We start from the raw sequence: 24,538 nt of genomic DNA, 5'->3' as shown, positions 1-24,538 counted from the left end.
AAACTGAGGTCTAGGTCAGCCGAAATATTTTCTTACAACTTGATGACACCCTCTTCCCGGCCATGCCCCAACATGCGAGTTTGATTTATCATGTAGGCTATAACATATGATATGAAATATTATCAGATGCTGAATTGACTAGCTAAATGACGATTTGACGTTTAAAAAGGTACCTACTTGACTTGTACCCTCCCCCCCCCCCCAAAAAAAAAAAAAAAAAAAGAAAAAAGAAAGAAAGAAAAGAAGAAAAAACAATGACATGTAGAGTGGGGTGATCATTTTCGACGGGGACACAATTCACAATTTCGCCGTTTTAGGATTTTGAGGTGTAAAAACTTCAAAGGATGGATGAAATGGAAGAAATGTACCCGGTAAATTATATTTTATAACAAATATGATAATTTTTTAAACTGAGACAAAATTGCGACTTCTACCGAAAATGACCGAAAAAAAGTACAACAATTTTCGGACAATTTCCTGAATAAAAAACACGATTTCAAAGTGGTATTTCTAAGTAAATATTTGACTGAATGCCTTAATTTTGAATTTTTTACACCAGGGACGTATATATTATTTTAAGTCCTTGTTTACACCTATGAATTTTATTTTCAGAGCAGTGTTTCTTCGAACTGTACAGTAACCTTAGCAGAATCCGCACCTGTGTTCATTAATTGTTATATTCATTTTTCTACGACTTTATTATAATTTATTTTACAATACTGCGGAATAACCTTAAGAATTTCAAAGAACGTTCTTTAACCTAAAGATGGTAATTACATGGAATTGTGGGAAAGTTGTGATGTCATCTTCCCTTTTTAATCACTTCCGATAGAAGAAAGTCAGACTGTCATACCGGCATAAGTTGTCTGTGAAGAACTAAAACAGTAATACGGCTTATATATAATTAATACAAAACATACAGGTAAAAAGTACACTAAATCAGTAAATTATATCCCAAATTTCATTGTAAATACACATATTGATATACATGTGTTGCAAGTGTTAGGAAATGTCCTCATCGGGACACTCAATATTTCACTTCCGGGCACATGTCTGAGGTTATATCGTTCTAATTAACTTTAAAAGGTTGAGGAATGAACTCTCAATATGCTTGATACTTGTAATTTTTGAAACTTTGTTCATGCGATTACTCTTCACTTGTATCAAATTCTTCAAAACCTTACAAAAGGGGCGTGACCACTTCGGCACTTGAATTTTTGAACAAGACATGAAAGTCTTGAAGAAAGGAACTTATCCTTTCTCAGTCAGAAAATAAACTGCAAATGTAGTGTAGTGTGGAGCAGAATCTGCTTATCATTCGAAAGTACATGGGATTGCACCCAAATTATTGTTGGTGGGATTGGTACTGCTCAGTCATACCTGCCAACTTTTCAAAATACACCTTATTGCTAATCCTGGCTGACCCGGTTGCTTGAACTTTTGACGTATACAACAATAACTTTTCCATTGTGGCAACTGATATTTAGTTTTATGACTTCAAAATTTTACGGGAACCTGTGTGATATCCAGTAATGGCGGACAAATAGCGATAAGGTGTATGCCCATGGGGGTCTTGCGTGCAGGATGGCTGTCATAGTCCTTAAAAAACCTTCAAGGGGGCCTGCAAATGCATTTTAAAGTTGTTTTTTTGCCCTTCATACTTTTATAAGCCTATAGTCATTGTAAAATTAATTGCTTTGTTTAAATTGTGGACAAATTTGGGCTTTTAAAATTTCAATTCAGGAGCCTCCATGGGGGAAATCCCCCTCAAATAGTGACAGTTGGCAGGTATGCTCAGTTCAGATTTTCTATGTAGAGATTTGAATACTTTTCATAGTGATCATACATGTAATTTGTTTTTTGTCCTGGTGTCTATTTCTGTTTGATTTATGACTTTACCAATGACCATAAAGACCTTATTGTTATTTGGGAATCTGCAACACTTGAACTGTTGACGTCGTACAAAATTATGCCTTTTCCTAATGGCGTCACACATTTTCTGTTGTGATGCCACATTTTGCAATGTCCACAAATGGCAGTCAAATACGAATAAGGTGACAATGTATTTAAATGGTTTCTCCAACCTAGGTTTTAAAAACTAGGGGTTATTCCCAGACTAAAAATAACCATAGAAGGAAAACCCCTGTTTATTTGGTATTCGTTTATTCACTTAATTGGTGAAAAGTATCATGTTTTTTTTTTGTATTTGATTTTAAAAATTAGTTAATTAGCCTTCAATTAAAGCAGGTTGAATGATTGAAATAATTTTAAAAATTATATTAAATATACAATACATGTTTTGGAAATTAGTATGGCGTTCATTATCACTGAACTAGTATATATTTGTTTAGGGGCCAGCTGAAGGACGCCTCCGGGTGCGGGAATTTCTCGCTACATTGAAGACCTGTTGGTGACCTTCTGCTGTTGTGTTTTTTTATTTTGGTCGGGTTGTTGTCTCTTTGACACATTCCCCATTTCCATTCTCAATTTTATTTGAGGGAAGACAACACTAAACATCCTGTAATTTTGGCACTTATGCATGGTTCCTCAAAATATGACGCCATAGAAAAAACTGTTGATTGCACCCTTATACACCTTGTACAGGATGTCTTTGTTTATCTGTCTATCTGTTCCTCCATCATGCTGACAGCGTCATCAACACTTCAGACAATAACTCAAAAATGCTCAAATCAATTTGCATGAAAATTTGGTGAATTGTTTATATCTATTGAGGTAACGTTCTTTTCGATTTTTATCAGTTTTCGATTTTACGTTTCAAAGTTATCGGGTTTTATCTGTAAAAAAGGGGAAATTTTCCAGTGTTCGGTCAATAACTGAAAAATGCTTTCAGTTCATATGTACTGATGTATCTTCCCTTTTGATTTATTTAAATTTAATTCTATGTTTCAGAGTTATAGGATTTTATTAATAAAAAAAGGATTGATTTTCCAGTTTTTCAGACAATATCTTAAAAGTGGTTTCAGCAATTTTCCCCAAACTTTGTTGACTGGTAAACACAGATTAAGATAACTTCCCTTTAGTTTTTCATAAATTTCTGATATGACATTGAGAAGTTATTGAACTTTGAATACCCAACGGACATGACATATCATGGCACAGCTGTTTATGTACATGTACATCACTTTATATTATCTACACATATATCGCTATATAATCTGATGAGCTACATGTACATCTTGAAATGTATCCTAAATGCATTAATTTTTAACTCTTATCTTTTTTTGATGACGATGTTCATGAATTGTTGACATGGTTGAAGAGCTTAAGTTATAAAAGCCATACTGTAATCCTATTGAGCTAATCTTTCAAACATTATCAAAAATATCGTTGCATGCATTGTTTCGAAGGCTTAAATTGTTACAACTCTTAGGATGCCATGGCACTAAAGACAGAATACTTTGTTGATCGATGTTGAACTGTTCTGGGGAGAACTTCCTGAAGAACAGCAATTTATTTTAGTCTGAACTGAATCCTGTGTTACTGAATTGGAGATTTAATTGACGTGGATTTGTTCTTACCGAGAAAGTCCCTTTCAGGTTGGTACAATGCATCATGCTCGTCTGCATTGCATTGTACAGTTGTTGTCAGCATTAATGTACATTTTGTGTGTACAAAAAATAACATTAAAAGTACAAGCATGTAGAGTATTGTACTTTTGGGTTTTTAATGCTTCAAAGCAGTAGATTTAACATTGTTTCTAGAGTGGACTGTTATAAAATATTTTGATGTACATTGTCGGTGATTTTACTAGCGCTTGTCAATTTCCTAAATGATTGTACTGTCATTTATTCAAGTCAGCATGTGTTCTGTGATGTATGTATTTACATGCGTATATCAATGAAAAATCAAATAAAATAAAGTGTACATGTATATTTACAAATTTATCTGCATATTTGTGTACTGTGGTTTCAATTTGTGACATGTTGGACTGAAATAAATGTAAATGTGCTATTAAATGTTAACATTTTGCATGGCAATGCATGAAATAGGTTTTAGATTTTTACTCATAGATTACAAATTTTAACTCTGCAATGAAAGATACATGTACAATCTATAGATGTAAGAAGATGTTTATGAGTGCCAATTGCAATGGAACAACTCTCCATCAATGTCACAATTTGTAAAAGTAAACCATAAAAGATCAAAGTACGGCCTTTCAAAGTGTAAAGTAAGCTATATACGGCTGAAAAATGTGACATTTAATGCACGATTTTAAGTCTTTGTTGTTACTAAAGGAGGTTGATTACGTTTATTTTTTGCCGATTAAAAAGTTTTCTTTAAAAGTTGCATTTCTGTAAATACATGAACCAACACTGCAATTTCCCATAGGAACGGCTTAAACTTCTTTGAAAAAAATTGTATCCTAGAATGGAAAGTTCATATGCACTAAAATATTTTTTCACCGTTTACATGCCCAGAACTTCTAGGAGTTTAATTTGCATGAAAATTCTGTCCTATCGAATTCCTACCTTGACTTAATTATATGTAAAAGGATTTCCGCAGATTTCAATATGATCCCTATGAATATGAATATTTACTGGTAACATTCCCAAGTTATGTCTCTACAAGATGAAACATAGAGATCATATCTGGGAACCAGTTTGCAAACAAAATTATCTATGAATTTGTCTACACCATAGCACAAGGGGTTGTTAACTGAAACCAAAGTTTTTGACCATTACCTTTGACCTGGGAAGTTGATATCTCAGCAAAAGAGGGGTGGTTTTAGAAACAGCTGCATTTATAAAGTGCAACTGAGGCATGAACAATAACATGTTATAGTATTTATGGAGACCAAAATAAGTGCATGGTTTGAAAACAAAATTATATAACCTAAATATGAAAAGTGTTGGAAAGATGACTATTTGACAAAACAGTACTCGTCCAACATTATAAATTACTGAAAAATGTACATTCTAATTAGTCTAGATATGTACAAAAAGAGGCTTGAATACATGTACTTCTATTCAGATTTGATGAAATAAAGAAAATAGAAAATTCAAAGTTTATTACAAGTAATTTTCTGATGCACTCTAATTTTTAGTTACTTTTTCCCTCAGTTTTCTTAAGAACATTGAATGAAAGCATTTTGCAAGATAATTCTAGTAGCATATTTAAGATGAAAATATTTACCAACAAGTTTTTTTTTCTATTCCTGGAAAAATGTATACATGTAGGACATACATGTACTTCATGAGCATTTATCTTCCCTTTCATTCCACATATTGAATCCCTATATTATAACTATGAAATTGATTATTTAATATACATGTAAAGTATTGCACTGTACAATGTAATCTTTTAACATTGCTTTATTTTTTCTTCTTCAGAAAGATGAGTGATTGGAGTCAGTACCCAGAAAGTGTTGCATCTTGCTCAGCACCCGATGCATGTGCAGGTTCTGCTATTTATGGTCTAGCAAACGGCAGTACTTATGCTAAAACTAGTACCATGCCTGATTTTACACCAGAAGATGTAAGGAGTGCAGTTGACTATGTTGAAAAAAAGAAATATGAACAAGGTGCTGGTTTGGAAATTGGGGGATTGAAATTTGCCTATTTAAGAAAATTTGAAGATGGAACGGACACATTTGTATTTAAAAGAAAAGCAAAAAGAAATGAAAATGGAGATGAAATAGAACAACTGGATTCTGCAGAAAAATATCAGATGTTTATGCAGATAGCTAAAGCATCACTAATGATCACACTTTTCAAAGGGGACTTGCAAGGAAACCACACTGAAGGAGTAAAAAGAATGAATGATCTTATTGAATACCTGAAAAGCGTCAATATGTAATCATGTAAACAATAGATTTAACAAATTCGTAAATTATATTGTCAAACGATCAAAACAAAGACCAAAACAGTCCAGCAAATCATCCTTTCCTTAGTATCTATGTACATGCTAAGTAAGTTTAGTCGATTGTAAATTGCAGTTCGCTTATGATATTATATTTGACAACACATTTCGTAGCATATCATTGTACATTTCATTTCATTTGTTTTATACTGTAAATATACAGTGACCATAAGATGAATCAGTTCTGTTTGCTGAACTCAAATGAATAAATTTTTATTTTAGAAGGTTTATTGATATAAATTGTACTGAGAATTTATTCCTGAAAAATAGCAGTAGCTATTTGACCAATAACTTTTGATACAATTCAAAAGATCATATTCTCCAGATATCAAAAGTTAGTGAATTTATTTTTTCTACAAAGCAGGAAGGAAAATCTTGGCAATCTTTTGTTTCTTTGTCTTTCTTTTTAAACTGGAAGAAACATATGCTGTATTTGAATTTATAAAAACATAAGTTGTAAATGTACTGTAAGTTAGTTGGAATTCAGCCAATGACAATCTAGACCAAGAATAACTTCCAATTCTTTTAAACTAGCACAAAATTTATAACAAATAAACTGATGCTGAGTTTCTTTTTGCCAATCTAATACTTTTAGTTTTCTCAAGACTCAAAATTCAGAGCTATTAAACAAAACATATTTTTTTCTCTTTTCAGAGTGCAAATTGTGGCTTTAATTGTCTGACATTATATATGTCATTGTACACACAATATTTCAAATTTTTATTTTTATTGTACATTGTACTAGAGAAATGTTAAAATAAGAAAAGAGAAAACCAGAATGTGATATTCAACTAAAACCATGTGCTGTATAAATAGATTTGTTAGATGTTCAGGTCTTTTTACGTATTTGAATTTGAGAATATAAGATGCTTGTTTTGGTCAAAAAGAATTATACATTTACCTAGATAAGGTAACAATGTTTAACAAGTAGCAAGTAGTTCCAATTATTACTTAATCCAGTATTTATATAATATTAACTAGTCATTGATAAAGATCTGTCAGGCTTTCATGAAAATGAAAGTTATTTTTTTTTATATGTTTGTACCCAGAAAATAAGGTTATCTAAAAAAAAATGTACTTCGGGAAATTTTCATGCAAATTTAGACCTTTATGATTTTATCATTTAAAACCTTTCAGAATCTGTTCAAAATATCATAAGACCTTTGCATATGTTATCAATGCATTCGTGTACAGATTGCTGTCTACTTCAAAAAGTAAACCAAAGATTTTAATCCCGGTATGTTGTATTTGTAGTGGACCTATAGACACCTTCATTAATGTGTTAATCTTGGTTTCATGTTTGTCAAAAAATCTTTATTCTATGTAAAGATTAAAAATAAATTAATTATTATTTCACTTTTCTGAATTGAGTAAAATGGATTTGTAAACTGTAGCTAGGAGAAAAGAGCAATAGTAAATATTTGTATTTTGAGTGAGAAGTTAGTAGGGTTTGATAAACTCTTAGTGAGTTTTTGTCTATATAACATGTATACTTAGAAAACATATGGAACTGATTCTGTTACTACCTTGAAGGTATTGAATGGTCTATGGCCTTTCATAATTTTAAGTCATAATTATTAGGGACAATAGGGTATTTATGCAGAAAGTATAAACACTTCTAAATTTTCATAATCTTAAAATAGCATATTTAAAAATTAAACTTCTGGCTAGATGAAACTGTTATATTTAGTTATAGGTGTTCAAACAGAAGCATTTTATAAAGTGCTTGTCTAAGTTATTTTTATAAATTGATTCAGACTGAAGAAAGAAGATATTTAAAATGTCATGAATGTTCATAACTTTGAAGGTTTATTATTCAATGCTCCCTTATCTGATATATAAAAAAAAATGGAAGTAAAGTAATTGAATTGAAACGAGGAAAGGCATTTGGTGCATTTGTTTTAAGTCAATGTGAATCAGTCTATCAGTTTTCATAATGTATAATATACGAAAATATTTGATTTTTATTGTATTAATTGTTGAGTATTAATATGGATATCTTGTTTTACAAGTAGATAGATTGTCACTACTACTGAGGGTACTAATTGAGGGTACAGTTATACTATACCACAGTTAAAACAGACATTATTGAAAACTGGTAGATTGATTCAAATTTGTATTATAATAGTTCTGTGATAAATGTGTAAATAGATATACTGATCAGTAGATGCATTTGTTTATTTTTTACAGTAAGTGTATGCCTTGTGTTTGAGTGCTTGTTGTTGACTCTTGACTACAATTGCAGAATAGTAACAGCATTTTTGAAGTGCAGACTCTTCCCAAAAATGACGGCAAACTTCAATGTTTCAAATCTATCACATGTTATTGTTAATGGAAAAACAGTCTAATTGAAAATGAATGATTCCTTTCAAATGTACGTTTAATAGAATTGTAAGAGTTTTGACATTGTTATGATTTTTGGGGGGGATACTAGTGTTATGTAATGATTTTTATACATTTATACTTCAGTCATAATTTTTTTTACATGTAGTTATATTTTGTAAAATGATATTGTAACGTTTTGGCAAATTACACAGAATTTTTACATTTTTAAGTGGTAAAATTTTTACTTTTCTTTAAGTGGTTGTAAGATATACATTAATTAATTATAAGCAGTATATTATGAAGTCTTTTGAACTGTTTCATGGTACAAACATAAATTTAAAATATGTTGTATGTAGTTCAAGTTGTATGGATTCTACTCTAGACCAGTATTATTAATGCCCTGGGTATAATTCTTTTTCAAGGGTAAAAGTGTCTAAACATTAAGCATACCTATTTTGTTTTGACAGTATTATATCTATGAAGTGTTTATAGCATTTCAGTTTCGTTTTGTTATTAATAATTTTTTGGTGTGGAAATTCCCTAGAAGAAGACATATTTTTGGAGATTTAGATTTAACAGTATACACAATTTTCTAAAGTTGCAAACCATATGTCAACCTGTAAATGTCTTGTTTTGTTTTGTTTTTGTTTTTTTATGTCTTTGGGTTGCTGTCCAACATCATAATCATATAAACACATTGTCGAATTATCAATTATTGATGAATTAGTGGTATGTGGCACCAAGAAAGAATCATTCTCTTGTTTAAATAATTCAAAAAATGTAACTCATTTTTAAAAGAGTAATATGCCAAAAGTTTTGTACTTAATTGTGATTTACTAGTATTTATATACATATATAAATATATCAAGTGTTGTTAGTTTGAGATATAAACACTGTGATAAACATACAAACAAAGTATTACTAGGGTAGTTAGTAAATATAGAATGAATGATGAGGATTTGGATGTATACACCTTATTGCTATTTGTCCACCATTATTGGACATCACACAGTTCCCTTAAATTATGACGTCATAATACAAAATATCTGACGCACACAATGGAAAAGTGATTGTTGTATGACGTCAATTGTGTAAGTGTGACAGATTCTTAATCAGCCGGGAATAGCGATCAGGTGTATTGTTTTCAGACAGATGTTTAAATATTTGTTCAAATTTACCATGCTAAAGTGATTGTATTTTGATGTCATTTGCTTGTTTGATTGTTTTGTTACATTATATTGTGAAGGGATTTGCCAGAATTTTTAATTGCCTAGCAAATAAGTGATAAACATTACACTGCATTCTTGCCTTTTGGCTAAATTTTTTTTGTGCTTTTGCACTTTTCAGAAATCAAAGCTTTTTACAAAAGTTATATCTAAGCAATCAAAGATTTTTACACTGATAATAATTATTACTGAATGACATGACCTAAAATAACAAATTACACCCTGCCAGTTAGCATGTAATTAAGTAACAAGTCTTAGTTTTTGTACAAATGTACATGAAGAAAACCTCTTCTGACTTCAGTAATACAAAAATAATATATTTTTTTTTAATCAAAAAGATTTTGCATATAAATCTGAAATGTTAAGAAATTTTTATTCAGCAGTTGGTTGTGAGTTTTGAATGAACTTGTGTTTGCATTGTTTAAGAAAAAAACAAAACTTGGGCATTTGTGTTTAACATACAAGGTTGATATTTTCATTTGTGATAAGTTGTTTTTGATCTGAGAAGTTTAAATGATATTAAATATTTTTTAGTTTTGAAACATTTAACCCACAGTTCCAGCATTTTATTGCATAATAACTATAAATATATCTTTTTAACACAAGGAACCATGTATATAACAGATTGAGAGAAATTTAAAAATAGAAAATTGTACATCTACATAAGATGATGTTTTTTCTGAAAGGTCTGCACCATAGAGGCATAGTAAAACTGTTAGATCACACATGAAAGTTTTTTCTTGACAAGGTATGAGAAGACCTAGGCCCTTGATAATACAATTTTACATAGTACTCCGAGTATAAAATTAGGGCTGATTACTGTATTAATTCCCGCAAAGTGGAAAGGGATTAATATAAGTTGTAAAACTTGTTTCCCAATCCACTATAAATAAATATGTTTAAAACTGTATTAATTAATGATACTTGATATGGTTGTGCAATGAAGGGGAGATAATCAATTTTCTACATGTTGAAGGGGAGATAATCAGACTTTAATGTAGTTCACTAACAGTTCTATTTTATTCTTCTTAGACATTGTTTTTATAAACAAGATTCTGTCATTATATATATTCAATCATAATTCTGGGATATTCATGGACAGTTGTTGTTCTTGAGGTAAATGGGAAAAAAGAGGTATTACTTTGTTGATAATTGTTAAATTGGCAGAAATGTAATAAAAACTTAATGAAGGAATAAAAAAAAAGCGTCTTTAATATTTGCATCTCTTTAGTGATTTAATTTTAAAACTTAATTTTTGTCATGTTTAAAAGATGTTTTACTAATATGTACATGTTTTTTTTTACCTAAATTTACATCAGTGAAAGTATCATTGAAGGTTCATATACATGTACCTTCAAAGCATAATAACAGTGTTCTATTAGGACATTTAGGTAGATCTGTGCATTGCTAGTATAAGCTAGATCTGTTCATTCCTAATTCTTTGAAATTTACATAACAAGTGCTATAAATATATATGCATAACAAGTGCTATAAATGTGCATAACAAGTGTAATAAATATACATAGCAAGTGCTATAAATGTCATTTTCACACAAACATATACACAGAAATAGGGTAGAATATATATATCACAAATAAAAGTGAATACATTTAGATAACTTATTTCTCTTTGAAAAAACTTTATATTATCATTCTTGTAGAGATATTTTTTCTGAATATGTGATACATATCTTTCAGGTCATAAAGTATAGAAAACCATAGCCCTCATAATGTTTATTTCTTGTATACAAAATTATAATAAAGCATCAGTGATGTAGGTATGTTATATGAGGATTGAGTGAATTAGTCTATATTTCAATGTATGTGCCAAATATAGTATGAAAAAAGATAAGTGTTCAGATTTTCACAGTTATATTAATGAAAGATGGTACAACATATGTTTAAGTATTTTTTGTTATATGTATAAAAGATTTGAGCATTTTTTGTCACAAGTATGTGTCGCTTCAGCCATCACTACATATGTCATACACACATGTCATATACATGTTTACTTAATAGTGCCAGGTATACCTTTTTATACCAGCTTTCTTTTACTTTATTAATTTCCTTGCTTAATAAAGCTTTTATAATGCCTTTGAGTCTTATGATTTGATATGAAAGTATTTTCATGTCCCTTTGAAAAATGTTTGGGATCATAGTATTTCACCCCTGTAAAGCATGCTGTAGAAGACATTTACGAGTATCAATAGGTAATTTTAGCACCAGGACTGTTGTGCCTCATTTTACTCAAAATGTCTTTTTAATTTTAAGTCTTAATATTATTGAAAGCTGAAACAACAGCTTAATAAATACTTAAATTAAATTTTGGGGCAAAGATTTGCAAGAGTTGATATTTAAATCTTCAAAGGTTTTTCACTACTTTTGAGATATTGTCAATTCAGAAATTATGGTGTGCATTTGTTATTGCAATTTTGTCATTTTGGACTAAAATGAGATTTTAAATTATTGTGATTATAACCCTGTTGTATTTTTATGCCCCACTAATGAGCATTATGTATTCTAGTCTGTTCGCCTGTCCATTTGTCCATCTGTCCCGCTTCAGGTTAAAGTTTTGGTCGAGGTAGTTTTTGATGAGGTTAAAGTCCAATCAACTTGAAACTTATACAATTTTTCCCTATGATATGATCTTTCTAATTTTAATGCCAAATTAGAGAATTCCCCCCATTTTCACGGTCCTTTGAACATAGTAAATGATAGTGCAGATGGAGTATCCAAGTACTAGGGACACATATTTGTTCTCAAAATTTCTGAATTTACAGTTCACAAATTCAATGCCTTGTCCATATTTGGAAAGAAAAAAATATAACCCATATTTTACCCATTTTCAATCGTGAATAGTACAATGGTACATTTAAATGTTAACATTGGAATAAGGGATATTTGAATTGAGTTAATTTTGAAATTGGTAATTGCTGAATAATAAACAGATATGTCACAAAAAAGTATTTTTTTCTTAAAATGTCTTTGATCTAGCTACATACAGTGTACATATACGTATACTCTGACTAGTATCTGAGGTATACAGTCAGTAAATATGTTACTAGATGGCCTGACCTATAGTTGTTAATGTTTGTGTCATTTTGGTCTTTTGTGGATAGTTGTCTCATTGGCAATCATACAACATCTTCTTTTTTTTTTTATAGTTTTGTGGAAAATTTGTTTAAAATGTTGCATTGCAATTAAAGTCCTTGTGTTACAACATTTTAAATCAATTTGCACAAAAAACTTTGTATTTGCTATAACTATTAAGAGAGAAATAACATTTTATGATCTTATATGGTAAATGAAAAGTTAAAGGATGGGTTAAAAGTAGAAAAATCCAAAATAGTCAACACAACACGCAGATAGATCTTTACCTGATGAACAATTTAACACCGTCAGATTTGCTCTAAATGCTTTGGTTTTTGAGTTATAAGCCAAAAACTGCATTTTCCCCCTATGTTCTATTTTTAGCCATGGCGGCCATCTTGGTTGGTTGGGCGGGTCACCGGACACAATTTCCAAACAAGATACCCCAATGATGATTTTGGCCAAGTTTGGTTAAATTTGGCCCAGCAGTTTCAGAGAAGATTTTTGTAAAACATAACTAAGATTTACGAAAAATGGTAAAAAATTGACTATAAAGGGCAATAACTCCTAAATGGGTCAACTGACCATTTCGGTCTAGTTGACTTATTTGTAAATCTTACTTTGCTGAACATTATTGCTGTTTAAAGTTTATCTCTATCTATAATAATATTCAAGATAATAACCAAAAACAGCAAAATTTCCTCAAAATTACTAATTCAGGGGCAGCAACCCAACAATGGGTTGTCCAATTCATCTGAAAATTTCAAGGCAGATAGATCTTTACCTGATGAACAATTTAATACCCAGTCAGATTTGCTCTAAATGCTTTGGTTTTTGAGTTATAAGCCAAAAACTGCATTTTGCCCCTATGTTCTATTTTTAGCCATGGCGGCCATCTTGGTTGATTGGGCCGGTCACCGGACACAATTTTTAAACTAGATACCCAAATGATGATTGTGGCCAAGTTTGGTTAAATTTGGTCCAGTAGTTTCAGAGGAGAAGATTTTTGTAAAAGTTAACGACGACGGACGACGACAGACGACGGACGACGGACGACAGACGCAAAGTGATGGGAAAAGCTCACTTGGCCCTTCGGGCCAGGTGAGCTAAAAATGAAGGAATGTCAGTGAACCGGACCTGCTTTGAAGAATATGCCCAAAAAACATATATTGTTGTATATTTTTTACTGTCATTAAAAAAAGGAGCTAGGTTAAAAGTGTTAATTGCAAATATGATCAGCTGGACAAGATTTTGCAATAATGAAAGTTGGGAGAAAAAAGTGTGCCTGTTTTTGAGTTGAAACAATCATTTATTTGCAGTGTTTGGCTGTTATCTTAAAAACTAAAAGAGCTTGATTATAAATCTAGAATGTACACAATTTGACAAGACAAGATGTTGATCTACCTTGGATTTCTGAGAAAAATTTTTGTGTACCTGTTTTGGAGTTCTTGTCTTAGAAATATTCAGGGTATTGAGCTGTTGGCCATCATGAAAATTCAGGAGCTAGGATAAAAGAGTAGATTGCAAAAATGATCAGCACAAGATGTATGTACCCTAGAAAATTGCGGAAAAATTGGTTCACTTGTTATGTAATTATTGCTCCTGAAGTATTCATTCAATTGCAGTTTTGACTGATATGAAAAATAAAGGAGCCGAGTCGAAAATTATTAGGTACTAAAAGCTTCTAGACAATATGTTTCCTACCTGAAAATTGAAGAAAGTATCTCTACTTGTTATGGGGTTGTTGCCCCTGAACAAATAATTTATTTTCAGCTTTTGGCTGTTATCACCAGATTAAAAGACTAGGTCTGATATTTGTTTAAATTAGTCAGCACTTCTTTGTTGACATGCTTTATTATTGATAAGGTCATAATTATAAATTATCTTCACAAACATTATTATTTTTAAAATAGGCTTTCCTTCCTGAGGAATAGATTACCTTAGCTGTATTCGGCAATACTTTTATGATTTTTTTGTTCTTAGTGCTCTTCAACTTCGTACTTTTTTTATGGCCCTTTTAACTGTTTTTTTTTAATCGAGTGTCACTGATGAATCTTTTGCAAACGAAACGCGCGACTGTTGAAAATGCAAAATTTCAATCCTGGTATCGATGATGAGTTTATTTAGCTGAACAATCTGCGAACCTGGTTTAGATTTATTGCCCAAGAAATATTCATCGTTTCTGAACAAAATCATTTAATGTATACTGAACATTGGAAAAATAGGTCCACATTTATTTGCAGGCTTTGGCTGTTCAGAACAACAAGAGGTTAAAACAACCCTGAAAATAAGAGAATAGTCTGTTGTCTTGTCATATGGGTATTGTCCCTGAAATTATAATTTATTTGCTGGTTGTGGTTGTTATAAAAATCAGGAGCGAAGTTAAAATTTTAAACTGCTAAAAGGTTCACCACAACACGATGTTTCTACCATAAAAATTTGAGAAAAGTGCGTTCTCTGGTATGGGTTTATTGTCCTGGAAATGCGATCTGAAGCTTTATAGCATTTCCTCGTCATGTTTTCCAAAAAAATAAAAATTGATTAAATGTGTTAATCAAAAAATATCAGCATGACAAAATAATATGTACTCGGAAAAATGAAGAAAAAATTGTTGACATATAGTGGAGGTATTACCCCTAAACTATAATAATTCATTGCAGACTTTTGCTGTTATAATGAAAACTACAGGAGCTAAATTATAAGTGTAAAATGCAAAAAGGTTCAGACGTAAATGTATCTTCATTTAAATTTGAGAAAAAAATCAAGACATGTCTTTGAGTTCATGCTCCAGAAATATTCATTATTTAAGAATTGAATGCTTCTTTTTGTAACTTCATTGGGGTGTAAAAGCGTTGACCGAAGTACATTTTGTATGAAGCGCGAAAGCGCTTCATTCTAAAAATGTGCGCACAGTCAACGCTTTTACAACCCTATGAAGTTACAAAAAGAAGCATTCAATACTTATAATTACATTTTTTTTAGCTATGATCATGAAAACACGCATTTTATAATTGTTTTATTTAATTCACCTGTGCACTTTATTGTGGGACCTCGTGTCATCATGAATGAAAAGTTTTATTGAGTAATGCAATTGCTTAAGGAATAACACGTGATGTGCAGTTAGCCAATCAGAATAAAGTATTATAATGAAACATACATCTAATGTAATTATTTGCATTTATTGAGTGTCACTAAGAGCTATGTTTAAAGTGTTTATTGCATAAAAGGACCAGATCTGTACACCTTAAAAAATGTATGTGAACCTGTTTTGGACTCTTTTTAACTTTTCACATTTGTTTTTATACGACCGTAAATTTTGAAAAAAATTTCGTCGTATATTGCTATCACGTTGGCGTCGTCGTCTGCGTCGTCGTCGTCGTTGTCGTCGTCGTCGTCGTCCGAATACTTTTAGTTTTCGCACTCTAACTTTAGTAAAAGTGAATATAAATCTATAAAATTTTATAACAAGGTTTATGACCACAACAGGAAGGTTGGTCTTGATTTTGGGAGTTTTGGTCCCAACAGTTTAGGAATAAGGGGCCCAAAGGGTCCAAAATTAAACTTTGTTTGATTTCATCAAAATTGAATAATTGGGGTTCTTTGATATGCCGAATCTAACTGTGTATGTAGATTTTTAACTTTTGGTCCCGTTTTCAAATTGGTCTACATTAAGGTCCAAAGGGTTCAAAATTAAACTTCGTTTGATTTTGACAAAAAATTAATCGGTTGGGTTCTTTGATATGCTGAATCTAAAAATGTACTTAGATTCTTGATTATCGGCCCAGTTTTTAAGTTGGTCCAAATCGGGGTCCAAAATTAAACTTTGTTTGATTTCATCAAAAATTGAATAAATGGGGTTCTTTGATATCCCAATTCTAACTGTGTATGTAGATTCCTCATTTTTGGTCTTGTTTTCAAATTGGTCTACATTAAAGTCAAAAGGGTCCAAAATTAAACTTAGTTTGATTTTAACAAAAATTGAAATCTTGGGGTTCTTTGATATGCTGAATCCAAACATGTACTTAGATTTTTGATTATGGGCCCAGTTTTCAAGTTGGTCCAAATCAGGATCTAAAATTATTATATTAAGTTTTGTGCAATAGCAAGTCTTTTCAATTGCACAGTATTGCGCAATGGCAAGAAATATCTTATTGCAAAATATTGTGAAATAGCAATTTTGTTTTTAATTAGAGTTATCTTTCTTTGTCCAGAATAGTAAGCAAGAAATATCTAATTGTAAGATTTTTTTTTATTTGGAGTTATCTTTCTTTGTCCAGCATCAACTTAAATCTTTGTTATATATACAATATACAATGTATATATTCACTTTTTACTACCAACTGATAAATTAAAATAATCTTTACCGTTCAGTGATAACAAGCAGTTTTTTTACATCTTAATATTTTATGATGTATTTAAATGAGTAGTAATTGTTGCAAACTCCATTAGAAATTTTAATTGAGATTAGTTTTGGAATAAGGGAAAGGGGGATGTGATTAAAAAAATTGGGTTCAATTTTCTCATTTGAAATTTCATAAATAAAAAGAAAATTTCTTCAAACATTTTTTTGAGAGGAATAATATTCAACAGCATAGTGAATTGCTCTAAGAGAAAACAAAATTTTTAATTTCATTAGAACACATTCATTCTGTGTCAGAAACCTATGCTGTGTCAACTATTTAATCACAATCCAAATTTAGAGCTGAATCCAGCTTGAATGTTATGTCCATACTTGCCCCAACGGTTCAGGGTTCAACCTCTGCGGTCGTATAAAGCTACGCCCTGCGGAGCATCTGGTTGACCACTGTAGGAGCAAGGTAAAACATAATTTGATTGATATATCTTCTCTAATTTTGACAACCAACTTTGGAGTCATTACCCTTGGAATGTTATTTTTTAAATAAATTTATTTTGCAATTTTGGTTGTTATGAAAACAACCCTAATGGAGCAAGGTTACATGTGTAAGTTGGAAAACGACCAACCACACATAGATTAACTGTAGGTAATGCATATACGTATTTTAATCAGCAATCTACCAATTTTTTGCAAGGCCAGTGAAACAGACACAGGTATGCCTCTTGTTATATTACTATTTACCTGGACACCTCTTGTGAATTTACCACCAATTAGGTATTTTGTTAGAACGTGCCAAATTTTTCAAGATATCCAGTTTTCAGTGTTTGTACGGGAGGTATATTTTTGCCACTTCATATAGGAGTATCTCCACTTGGAACATGTATTCACTGATCGTACATATATCAATCTATATTTTATTTTTGATGTTTCATGCCAACCTCCGCACTCTTGGATTTATCATGGAGGTATGTCTTTATTGGAGGAAGCTGGAGTGCTCGACATGAAAAACAAGCAACCACAGTCAACTAAGACCCAAATGGAACTCACCAGCTACGTGCGGGGTTCGGACACATAACCTCAGTGTTAATAGGCTTGTGATCAGTACATATAGATAACTGAGACTACTTGGCCAACTTGGTTCCCTTCCATCATTTATATAGTAAAATATCATAGAATTAAGTACAATCAAAATGATTTCATGCCACTTCCAAGAGCTATAAGTACTCTATTTATAGGATGTCAAGATACGGTATGATAACCAGGTAATGATGTTATCAACTGTAGGACACTGGATGTCCTCCAAGTAGTAAATATCTCGTGTTACATAGTAAGCTATAGAAAGCCTCCCATGGTGTTGCCTTATATAAATTAGATTATGGCGTGGGGTATGGGTGAGCTTGCTTATCAATACTCCTTAATTTTGGAGATGTATCCACTACAAGATATCACCATATTTCAATGAATGTTTGTTTGTTTGGTCCTGTCTGACAAACAAGATATTTTGGGGCCGTTGACATGATTTACAAAATATGAATATTTGATATAGAATATGAAATTTAAATTATTTTTTTTGTCTGCTGAAAATGATAAATTACTAATTCAGTACAGTCAAAAAATGTAGCCTTGAAACAACCCATTGAAAATAGGCATTGTCCTGTCGATTGATGCGAGGAGTATTTTTCGTACTACATATAATAAGGCACAGGCACTTGTCTCAGATAGGTAACTTTCTCTATTGTTTTCAGTCCTATCTCATGGATATACAATAATGTGTACATATCCTTCTGGTTGATTTCATATGACAATGACTTTATTTCCATGATTTTCTTCATGGTTTATTGTCGAGCCTGCGACTTTAGTTGCAGAAAGCTCGACATATGGATAGTGATCCTGCGGCGGCGCCGGTGGTGTTAGCTCACTTCTTAAAAGCTTCATATTTTAGTAGGTGGAAGACCTGGATGCTTCATACTTTGTATATAGATGCCTCATGTTACGTAGTTTCCGTCAGTCACATGGCCAATGTCCTTGACCTCATTTTCATGGTTCAGTGACTACTTGAGAAAAAAGTTAAGATTTTTTGTAATGTTTAATTCTCTCTTACTAGTAGTAATAGGATAACTATATTTGGTATGTGCGTACCTTGCAAGGTCCTCATGCCCGTCAGACAGTTTTCACTTGACCTTGACCTCATTTCATGGATCAGTGAACAAGGTTAAGTTTTGGTGGTCAAGTCCATAACTCAGATACTATAAGCAATAGGTCTTGTATATTTGGTGTATGGAAGGACGGTGTCATCTGACCTCGACCTCATTTTCATGGTTCAGTGGTTATAGTTAAGTTTTTGTGTTTTGGTCTGTTTTTCTTATACTGTATGCAATAGGTCTACTATATTTGGTGTATGGAATGATTGTAAGGTGTACATGTCAAACTGGCAGGTGTCATCTGACCTCGACCTCATTTTCATGGTTCAGTGGTTATAGTTAAGTTTTTTTTCTTTTTTTTCTTTTTCTTATACTGCATGCAATTGCTCAACTACATTTGTTGTATGGAAGAATTGTTAGCTGTACATGTCTGCCTGGCATTGTCCATCTGACCTTGACCTTATTTTTATATGGTTCATTTGTCAATGTTTAGTTTTCTTGGATAATGTTAAATTTATGTGACTGTTGTAATAAAGCTTTATATTTAGGACTATCTACAAATCACAATGATTAGTAAAGAAGGCGAGACATTTCAGCGTGTGCAATCTTGTATTAAGTGTAAAAGGTCTGCTATATTTTATCTTTATCCTTTTTTCTTGTTTTTACAGACTACATTTACACCATGTCAGGTTGGGATTCATACGTCACAAGTGTTAGAGATCTATCGGCAGCAGGCGAATGTGTCGGCGCAGGAATATATGGTAACGACGGAAGTAAATGGGCAAGTACTGAAGGAGTAAATATAATGGCAGATGAAATCCAAAAGGCACGTACATGGCTAGATGACAAAGAAGGCAGTGACTACACACACGGGATAACTCTTGATGGTAACCCCTACACGTTCCTCCGACATATTGAAGATAGTGCAGGGACAATGGCTTTGAAAAGAAAACATAGAGAAGGAGAAACACTGAATGATAAACAAATGTACCAGGCATTCATAGCAGGATCAAAAACAGCAGTCATGGTGGCTTTATTTGTAGGAGGAAAGAGAGGCAATGAAACTGCTGGAGTTAAAAGAATGTCGGACCTCATAGAATATTTAAAAAGTAATAATATGTAAGCTATATTTCAGTGAGTGACTTGTTTGAGAATAGCAGGAAGTTAACAGGCCTAAAAGCACTCTTTTTCAACTAGTATGCATCAGTGAAAAAACATTATGTAAAATTGGACTTAATTTATTAATTCAGGGGACGAGGCACAGCTTTTGCAGTGACATAATTAGTGATGCTTAAGTGCATGTTTGCTTTTTTATTGATTCTATTTATCGTTTTGCAGACATTTTTTCCAGTTTTCCAGTTCAGTTTATCAATATTCTAATGTCTTCAAATTTTATGTCATTGATATAAGTCGATGTAAAATTTGTAATTATACATATCTGTTATGCTGTACTGATATTTCGTTTAATTGTAGACAACTTAGTGTAAAAATGTTATAATATTACACATATCAAATTTTATTTAAATATAGACAATCTCAAGGAACTTAAATAATCAAATGTGAAAAAAATCGGTAGTAAACATAATTCAAGCTAAAATACTTAACGCCTGTAAAATCTTATAATAAGAGATGCCTAATTATTGAAATGTAAAATATAGTTTCTAAATTTGTTTTTGTTGGTTCTATCCTTTCATAACAATTCCTGCATCAAAGGTTAACCTTAACATATTCAAATCCTAGTAAGACCTGAATTAATGCAGAGTCTCGATTGTTTTTTCAGTTTCCCATATTAATCTGTTCGTGTTTGCTATACTATATTTGTTCCCCTCCTATAAGTCTTAAAATAAGTTTGCTATAATATATTTTGATATTTTCTTCTATAGTCTAAGAATATGTCGCGTAAAACACGCAGTGGTTTTATTTTTCTATACGCTATGTTTTTTGTCTTGCTTTGGCACTTGCACCCAATTTGGTTCTAAAATATCAGGGTCGGGAAGTCATATCGGTTAGTGTTAAATGTTGTTTATAGAAGGTTGTTACATTATAGCTGTTAGTATATTTTAGACAATAAACCAAATTCAGGTTTGTAATGCATGGAAATATACGCGATCAAGCATTGCGGGTACAATTATATCGAAACTGTCAAAAAAGAATTTTACACATTGACACACAGGTGTTCAAGATTTATGAGTTTTGAACACCGGTATTCTACTGTTACCTTTATTTGGTAGAGTTGAAAAATTAGTTGAACTCCAAAGCAATTTATTTACGCCACAATCCATTAAAAAAATGATTTGCGCATTGTTCAAAATTACAACGAAGAGAAACACACATCGCAGAACCTTGCCTTCAATTATATTGTAGTGTCTGTTAAAGCTATCCGCATCAATGCTTGATCGTGGTATTGTAAGTAGAATTTTCAATAAAAAAATGTTGTATTGAGTCTTACTCAAATTTGAATATATATCATTGTTTTCATAAATTTTGGATAATAAAGCTTTTTAGTGCCTTGAAGTTTTTGATAATATAATGGGTGAAAACAACATAAAGATTCCACACAAGCGAAAAAGGAGAAAGAAAAACCGAAACCGCCCTCCAAACAAACAAAAAGATGAAACACGTTGTACTCGTAACATTAGTCTTTGAAATAGATACACTCTTTTTACTTCCTGATTTATCTAATTTAGAAAATCCTCCTGTAAAACGGGTGCACATGCGGATGGATGACCTCAAACGCATCTAATACCTAACTCAGAAGAAAATTCAAAACGAAAAGTCCCTAATCATATGGCAAAATCTAAAGATCAAACAAATGAATAACAACTGTAAAAATAGCCATGTCATTATCAGAGATGAAAAATTATGCATTACAAATTAAGGTGGCTCGGGCCTATTCTAAGTTTCTATTAGAAGTGCCGTATTTTTTGTTATTTTATTCTTTACAAAAAGTAAATCAAGTTGGTCGAAAAAAATAGGGGGTCACGGACCATTTAAGCTCAAAAGTTTACCTTTAAACAGGTATGTAAAAGGAACAATTTTCATTGGAATATCAAAAAAACATTCTATGACACTTGGTCCAAAAACTGTAATATAAAAAGCTAAAAAAAGCTTCCAAGAATGAGCAAATAAAATACATAGGTCACCGATTAGAAAAAAAAATTTTGGTCTTAAAATCCAAATTTTGGCGGGAAAATGGTGAGAATGGGTGAAATGTTATTTTGACCCTTTAACAAATACAAATTATAACGAAAATATTCTATAAGTCACATAACTTCAATGATTTAACATTTCTAATCAATCAAACATTTAAAAAAAAAATCTCGAATTTACTTCTAATTAATTTAATTCATGCGTGAAATTATGCGCAGTCGAAAAGTCCCGAGCATCCTTAAGACAGCTTACATAGAACTAATAACAAACGTATTTACAACATAAAGAAAAAAATAAACTGAAAATAGCATAAATCATATTGCACAAACAAATCACATTTAAAAACTTGGGGTCCATAACTAATGATCTGTAAGACCATACTTCGCTCAACATTGATTTGACTTAACATGTCATATTTTTACTAATTAAGGACCAACCTGATCAAAATAGTCATCTTCCAAAATTTACATTTTATTGTTAGTCGATAACTCTGTGAGGCAGAGGCGTGACAAAGTAGAAATAATATAGATCAGAGTAATCAGAGCAATACAGTAGGGAGTTTTAAACGTTCTCGTCAGATCGACATGAATACATTTGACAAGTGTGACTATCGTTAAGAATCATCATAATTAGGATTTGTTTTACTAGAAAGCAGTTTTTTCGTGTTCACAATGAAAGTGTTGCTGACATAAATCCAGCATGTTCGAAAGATTCGGCTGCCTAACGGTTGCAAAATTATATTAGGAGAAAATATCTAGACTGCTTCTATTATTTCCTTCTACGAACAAACCTTCTAAGAAAATTCAAGTTAACATTCGATTTGTACAAGTGATCCAGACCAACCATATTAAACGCATTTATCATATACTGTGAATGATTTCAACCCCATCAATCGCAAAGGACTGTAGCTCTTCAAATACAATTCGACTTTAATTTATTTGTATCTAGGCCACGAATCCTAGCAAAATACAACACCTCAAGTTAATCTCAAAAATGTATTAGCTCCTATCCAAAGTCTATGATAAGAGATGATTTTGAGATATTAAGCTTAGTTTGCATTTATATATTGCAATGTTTCAAGAAGCAACTTTTACTTTTACTAAAAGCGAATAATGGAAGTCATACGATACATCCGTGTACTAGAGTTGGTCCACAGAGCATTATGAAAAGATATCATGGAATTAAAAGATCGGTGATAATTTTTGCAGCTTAATGATATGATTCGAATTACGTCCGAAATGATCTGTTACGTAATTATTGATCTAGTTAATAAAATACAAAAGCGGGTAAAACAAACTCATAATCAAATAACTAATTAATAGAGATAACAGAGGTATACCGCTGTTCAATGATAATAAATCAAATCCGGGTTACAAACTAAAACGAAGAAAACACATAAACTATAAAAGGAAAACAAGGGAATAACAGGAACACTGAAGTGTAACAAAAGCAAACACCAACATACATAGGAACCAGAACTATTTGATAACAACTCCCTTGTAAGTCTCATTCAAACGCCCATTTCTGCTGAGCGCCTTTTATTAGTTGTATTAGCGCTTATTTTTTATCACAGCCTTGGATTTGCTGGGGTTAAATTTCAAAATTCACGTGCACTTTGATACAAATTCATTCAAATGTTTAAATTTTTGAGGAGAGCTATTCGTATAAATTATATGGTTTCAAGCATACATATAAGGTTATTCACAAGAACAGAGAATGTTGTTCAAACATGGTTTCTTTTCAATCTAATTTATATTGATCTCTAATTTTTTCATCCTTATTTCAACTTATTCAAATTAATTAATGATAAATACAAGGATTACAATTTTGTTCAACAGACGGACATTTCGACTAAAAAAAGCCCACCACTGTTTCTCGAAACAAAAAATTAAACAGAACAACGTATGAACTTGAAGCGCATTAAGGACTATCTAAAATGTAAGATTGACTAGGATTTATATTTGCATGTTCCTTCCATACTACAATCTGGATTCATTTTACTGAATTTATTTCAAGAATAATTATTTCTATATTTCTCTTTGGATTATATAAACATATTAGTATCAGGCAATATAAAAAACGGTAGCGGATATATATATATAAAAGAGAATGTGGTATGATTGCCAATGAGATATTTCTCCACAAGGGACCAAATGACACAGAAATTAAAATCCATTGGTCTATCTACGACCTTCAACAATGAGCAAAGCCCACACCACTATGACAGGACCCACAATCATCTTCGGTTTAAGTAATCATTCTTAATACTAATGATTTTTTTTTATCCAAGACATAGATAACCTTAGCCGTATTTGGAACAACCTTTTGGAATTTGGGGTCATCAATACTCTTCAACTTTGAACATGTTTG

At 31.6% G+C, this 24,538-nt stretch overlaps 1 protein-coding gene across 2 annotated transcripts; it reads left to right on the top strand.

The window, feature by feature from the left end:
* Positions 1-784: 784 nt before the first annotated feature.
* On the top strand, positions 785-21,532 carry LOC134707518 (uncharacterized). 2 transcript variants are annotated; one of them, XM_063567330.1, is made up of 2 exons: positions 785-922; positions 19,687-21,532. In XM_063567330.1, the coding sequence occupies exon 2, from the start codon at positions 19,701-19,703 to the stop codon at positions 20,139-20,141; it is 441 nt and encodes a 146-aa protein (XP_063423400.1). In that variant the 5' UTR covers positions 785-922; positions 19,687-19,700; the 3' UTR covers positions 20,142-21,532. The 2 variants fall into 2 exon arrangements, with proteins under 2 accessions (XP_063423400.1, XP_063423399.1); XM_063567329.1 differs by lacking the exon at positions 19,687-21,532 and adding an exon at positions 5,352-8,046.
* Positions 21,533-24,538: the final 3,006 nt, after the last annotated feature.

Source organism: Mytilus trossulus, chromosome 2 (assembly GCF_036588685.1).
Source record: "Mytilus trossulus isolate FHL-02 chromosome 2, PNRI_Mtr1.1.1.hap1, whole genome shotgun sequence".
Lineage (NCBI taxonomy): Eukaryota > Metazoa > Mollusca > Bivalvia > Mytilida > Mytilidae > Mytilus > Mytilus trossulus.
This window is presented reverse-complemented; position numbering and strand designations above follow the sequence as displayed.

Excerpts from the sequence above, each read along its gene's own strand:
- LOC134707518 (XM_063567329.1), top strand. The coding sequence starts at position 5,356 with ATGAGTGATTGGAGTCAGTACCCAGAAAGTGTTGCATCTTGCTCAGCA.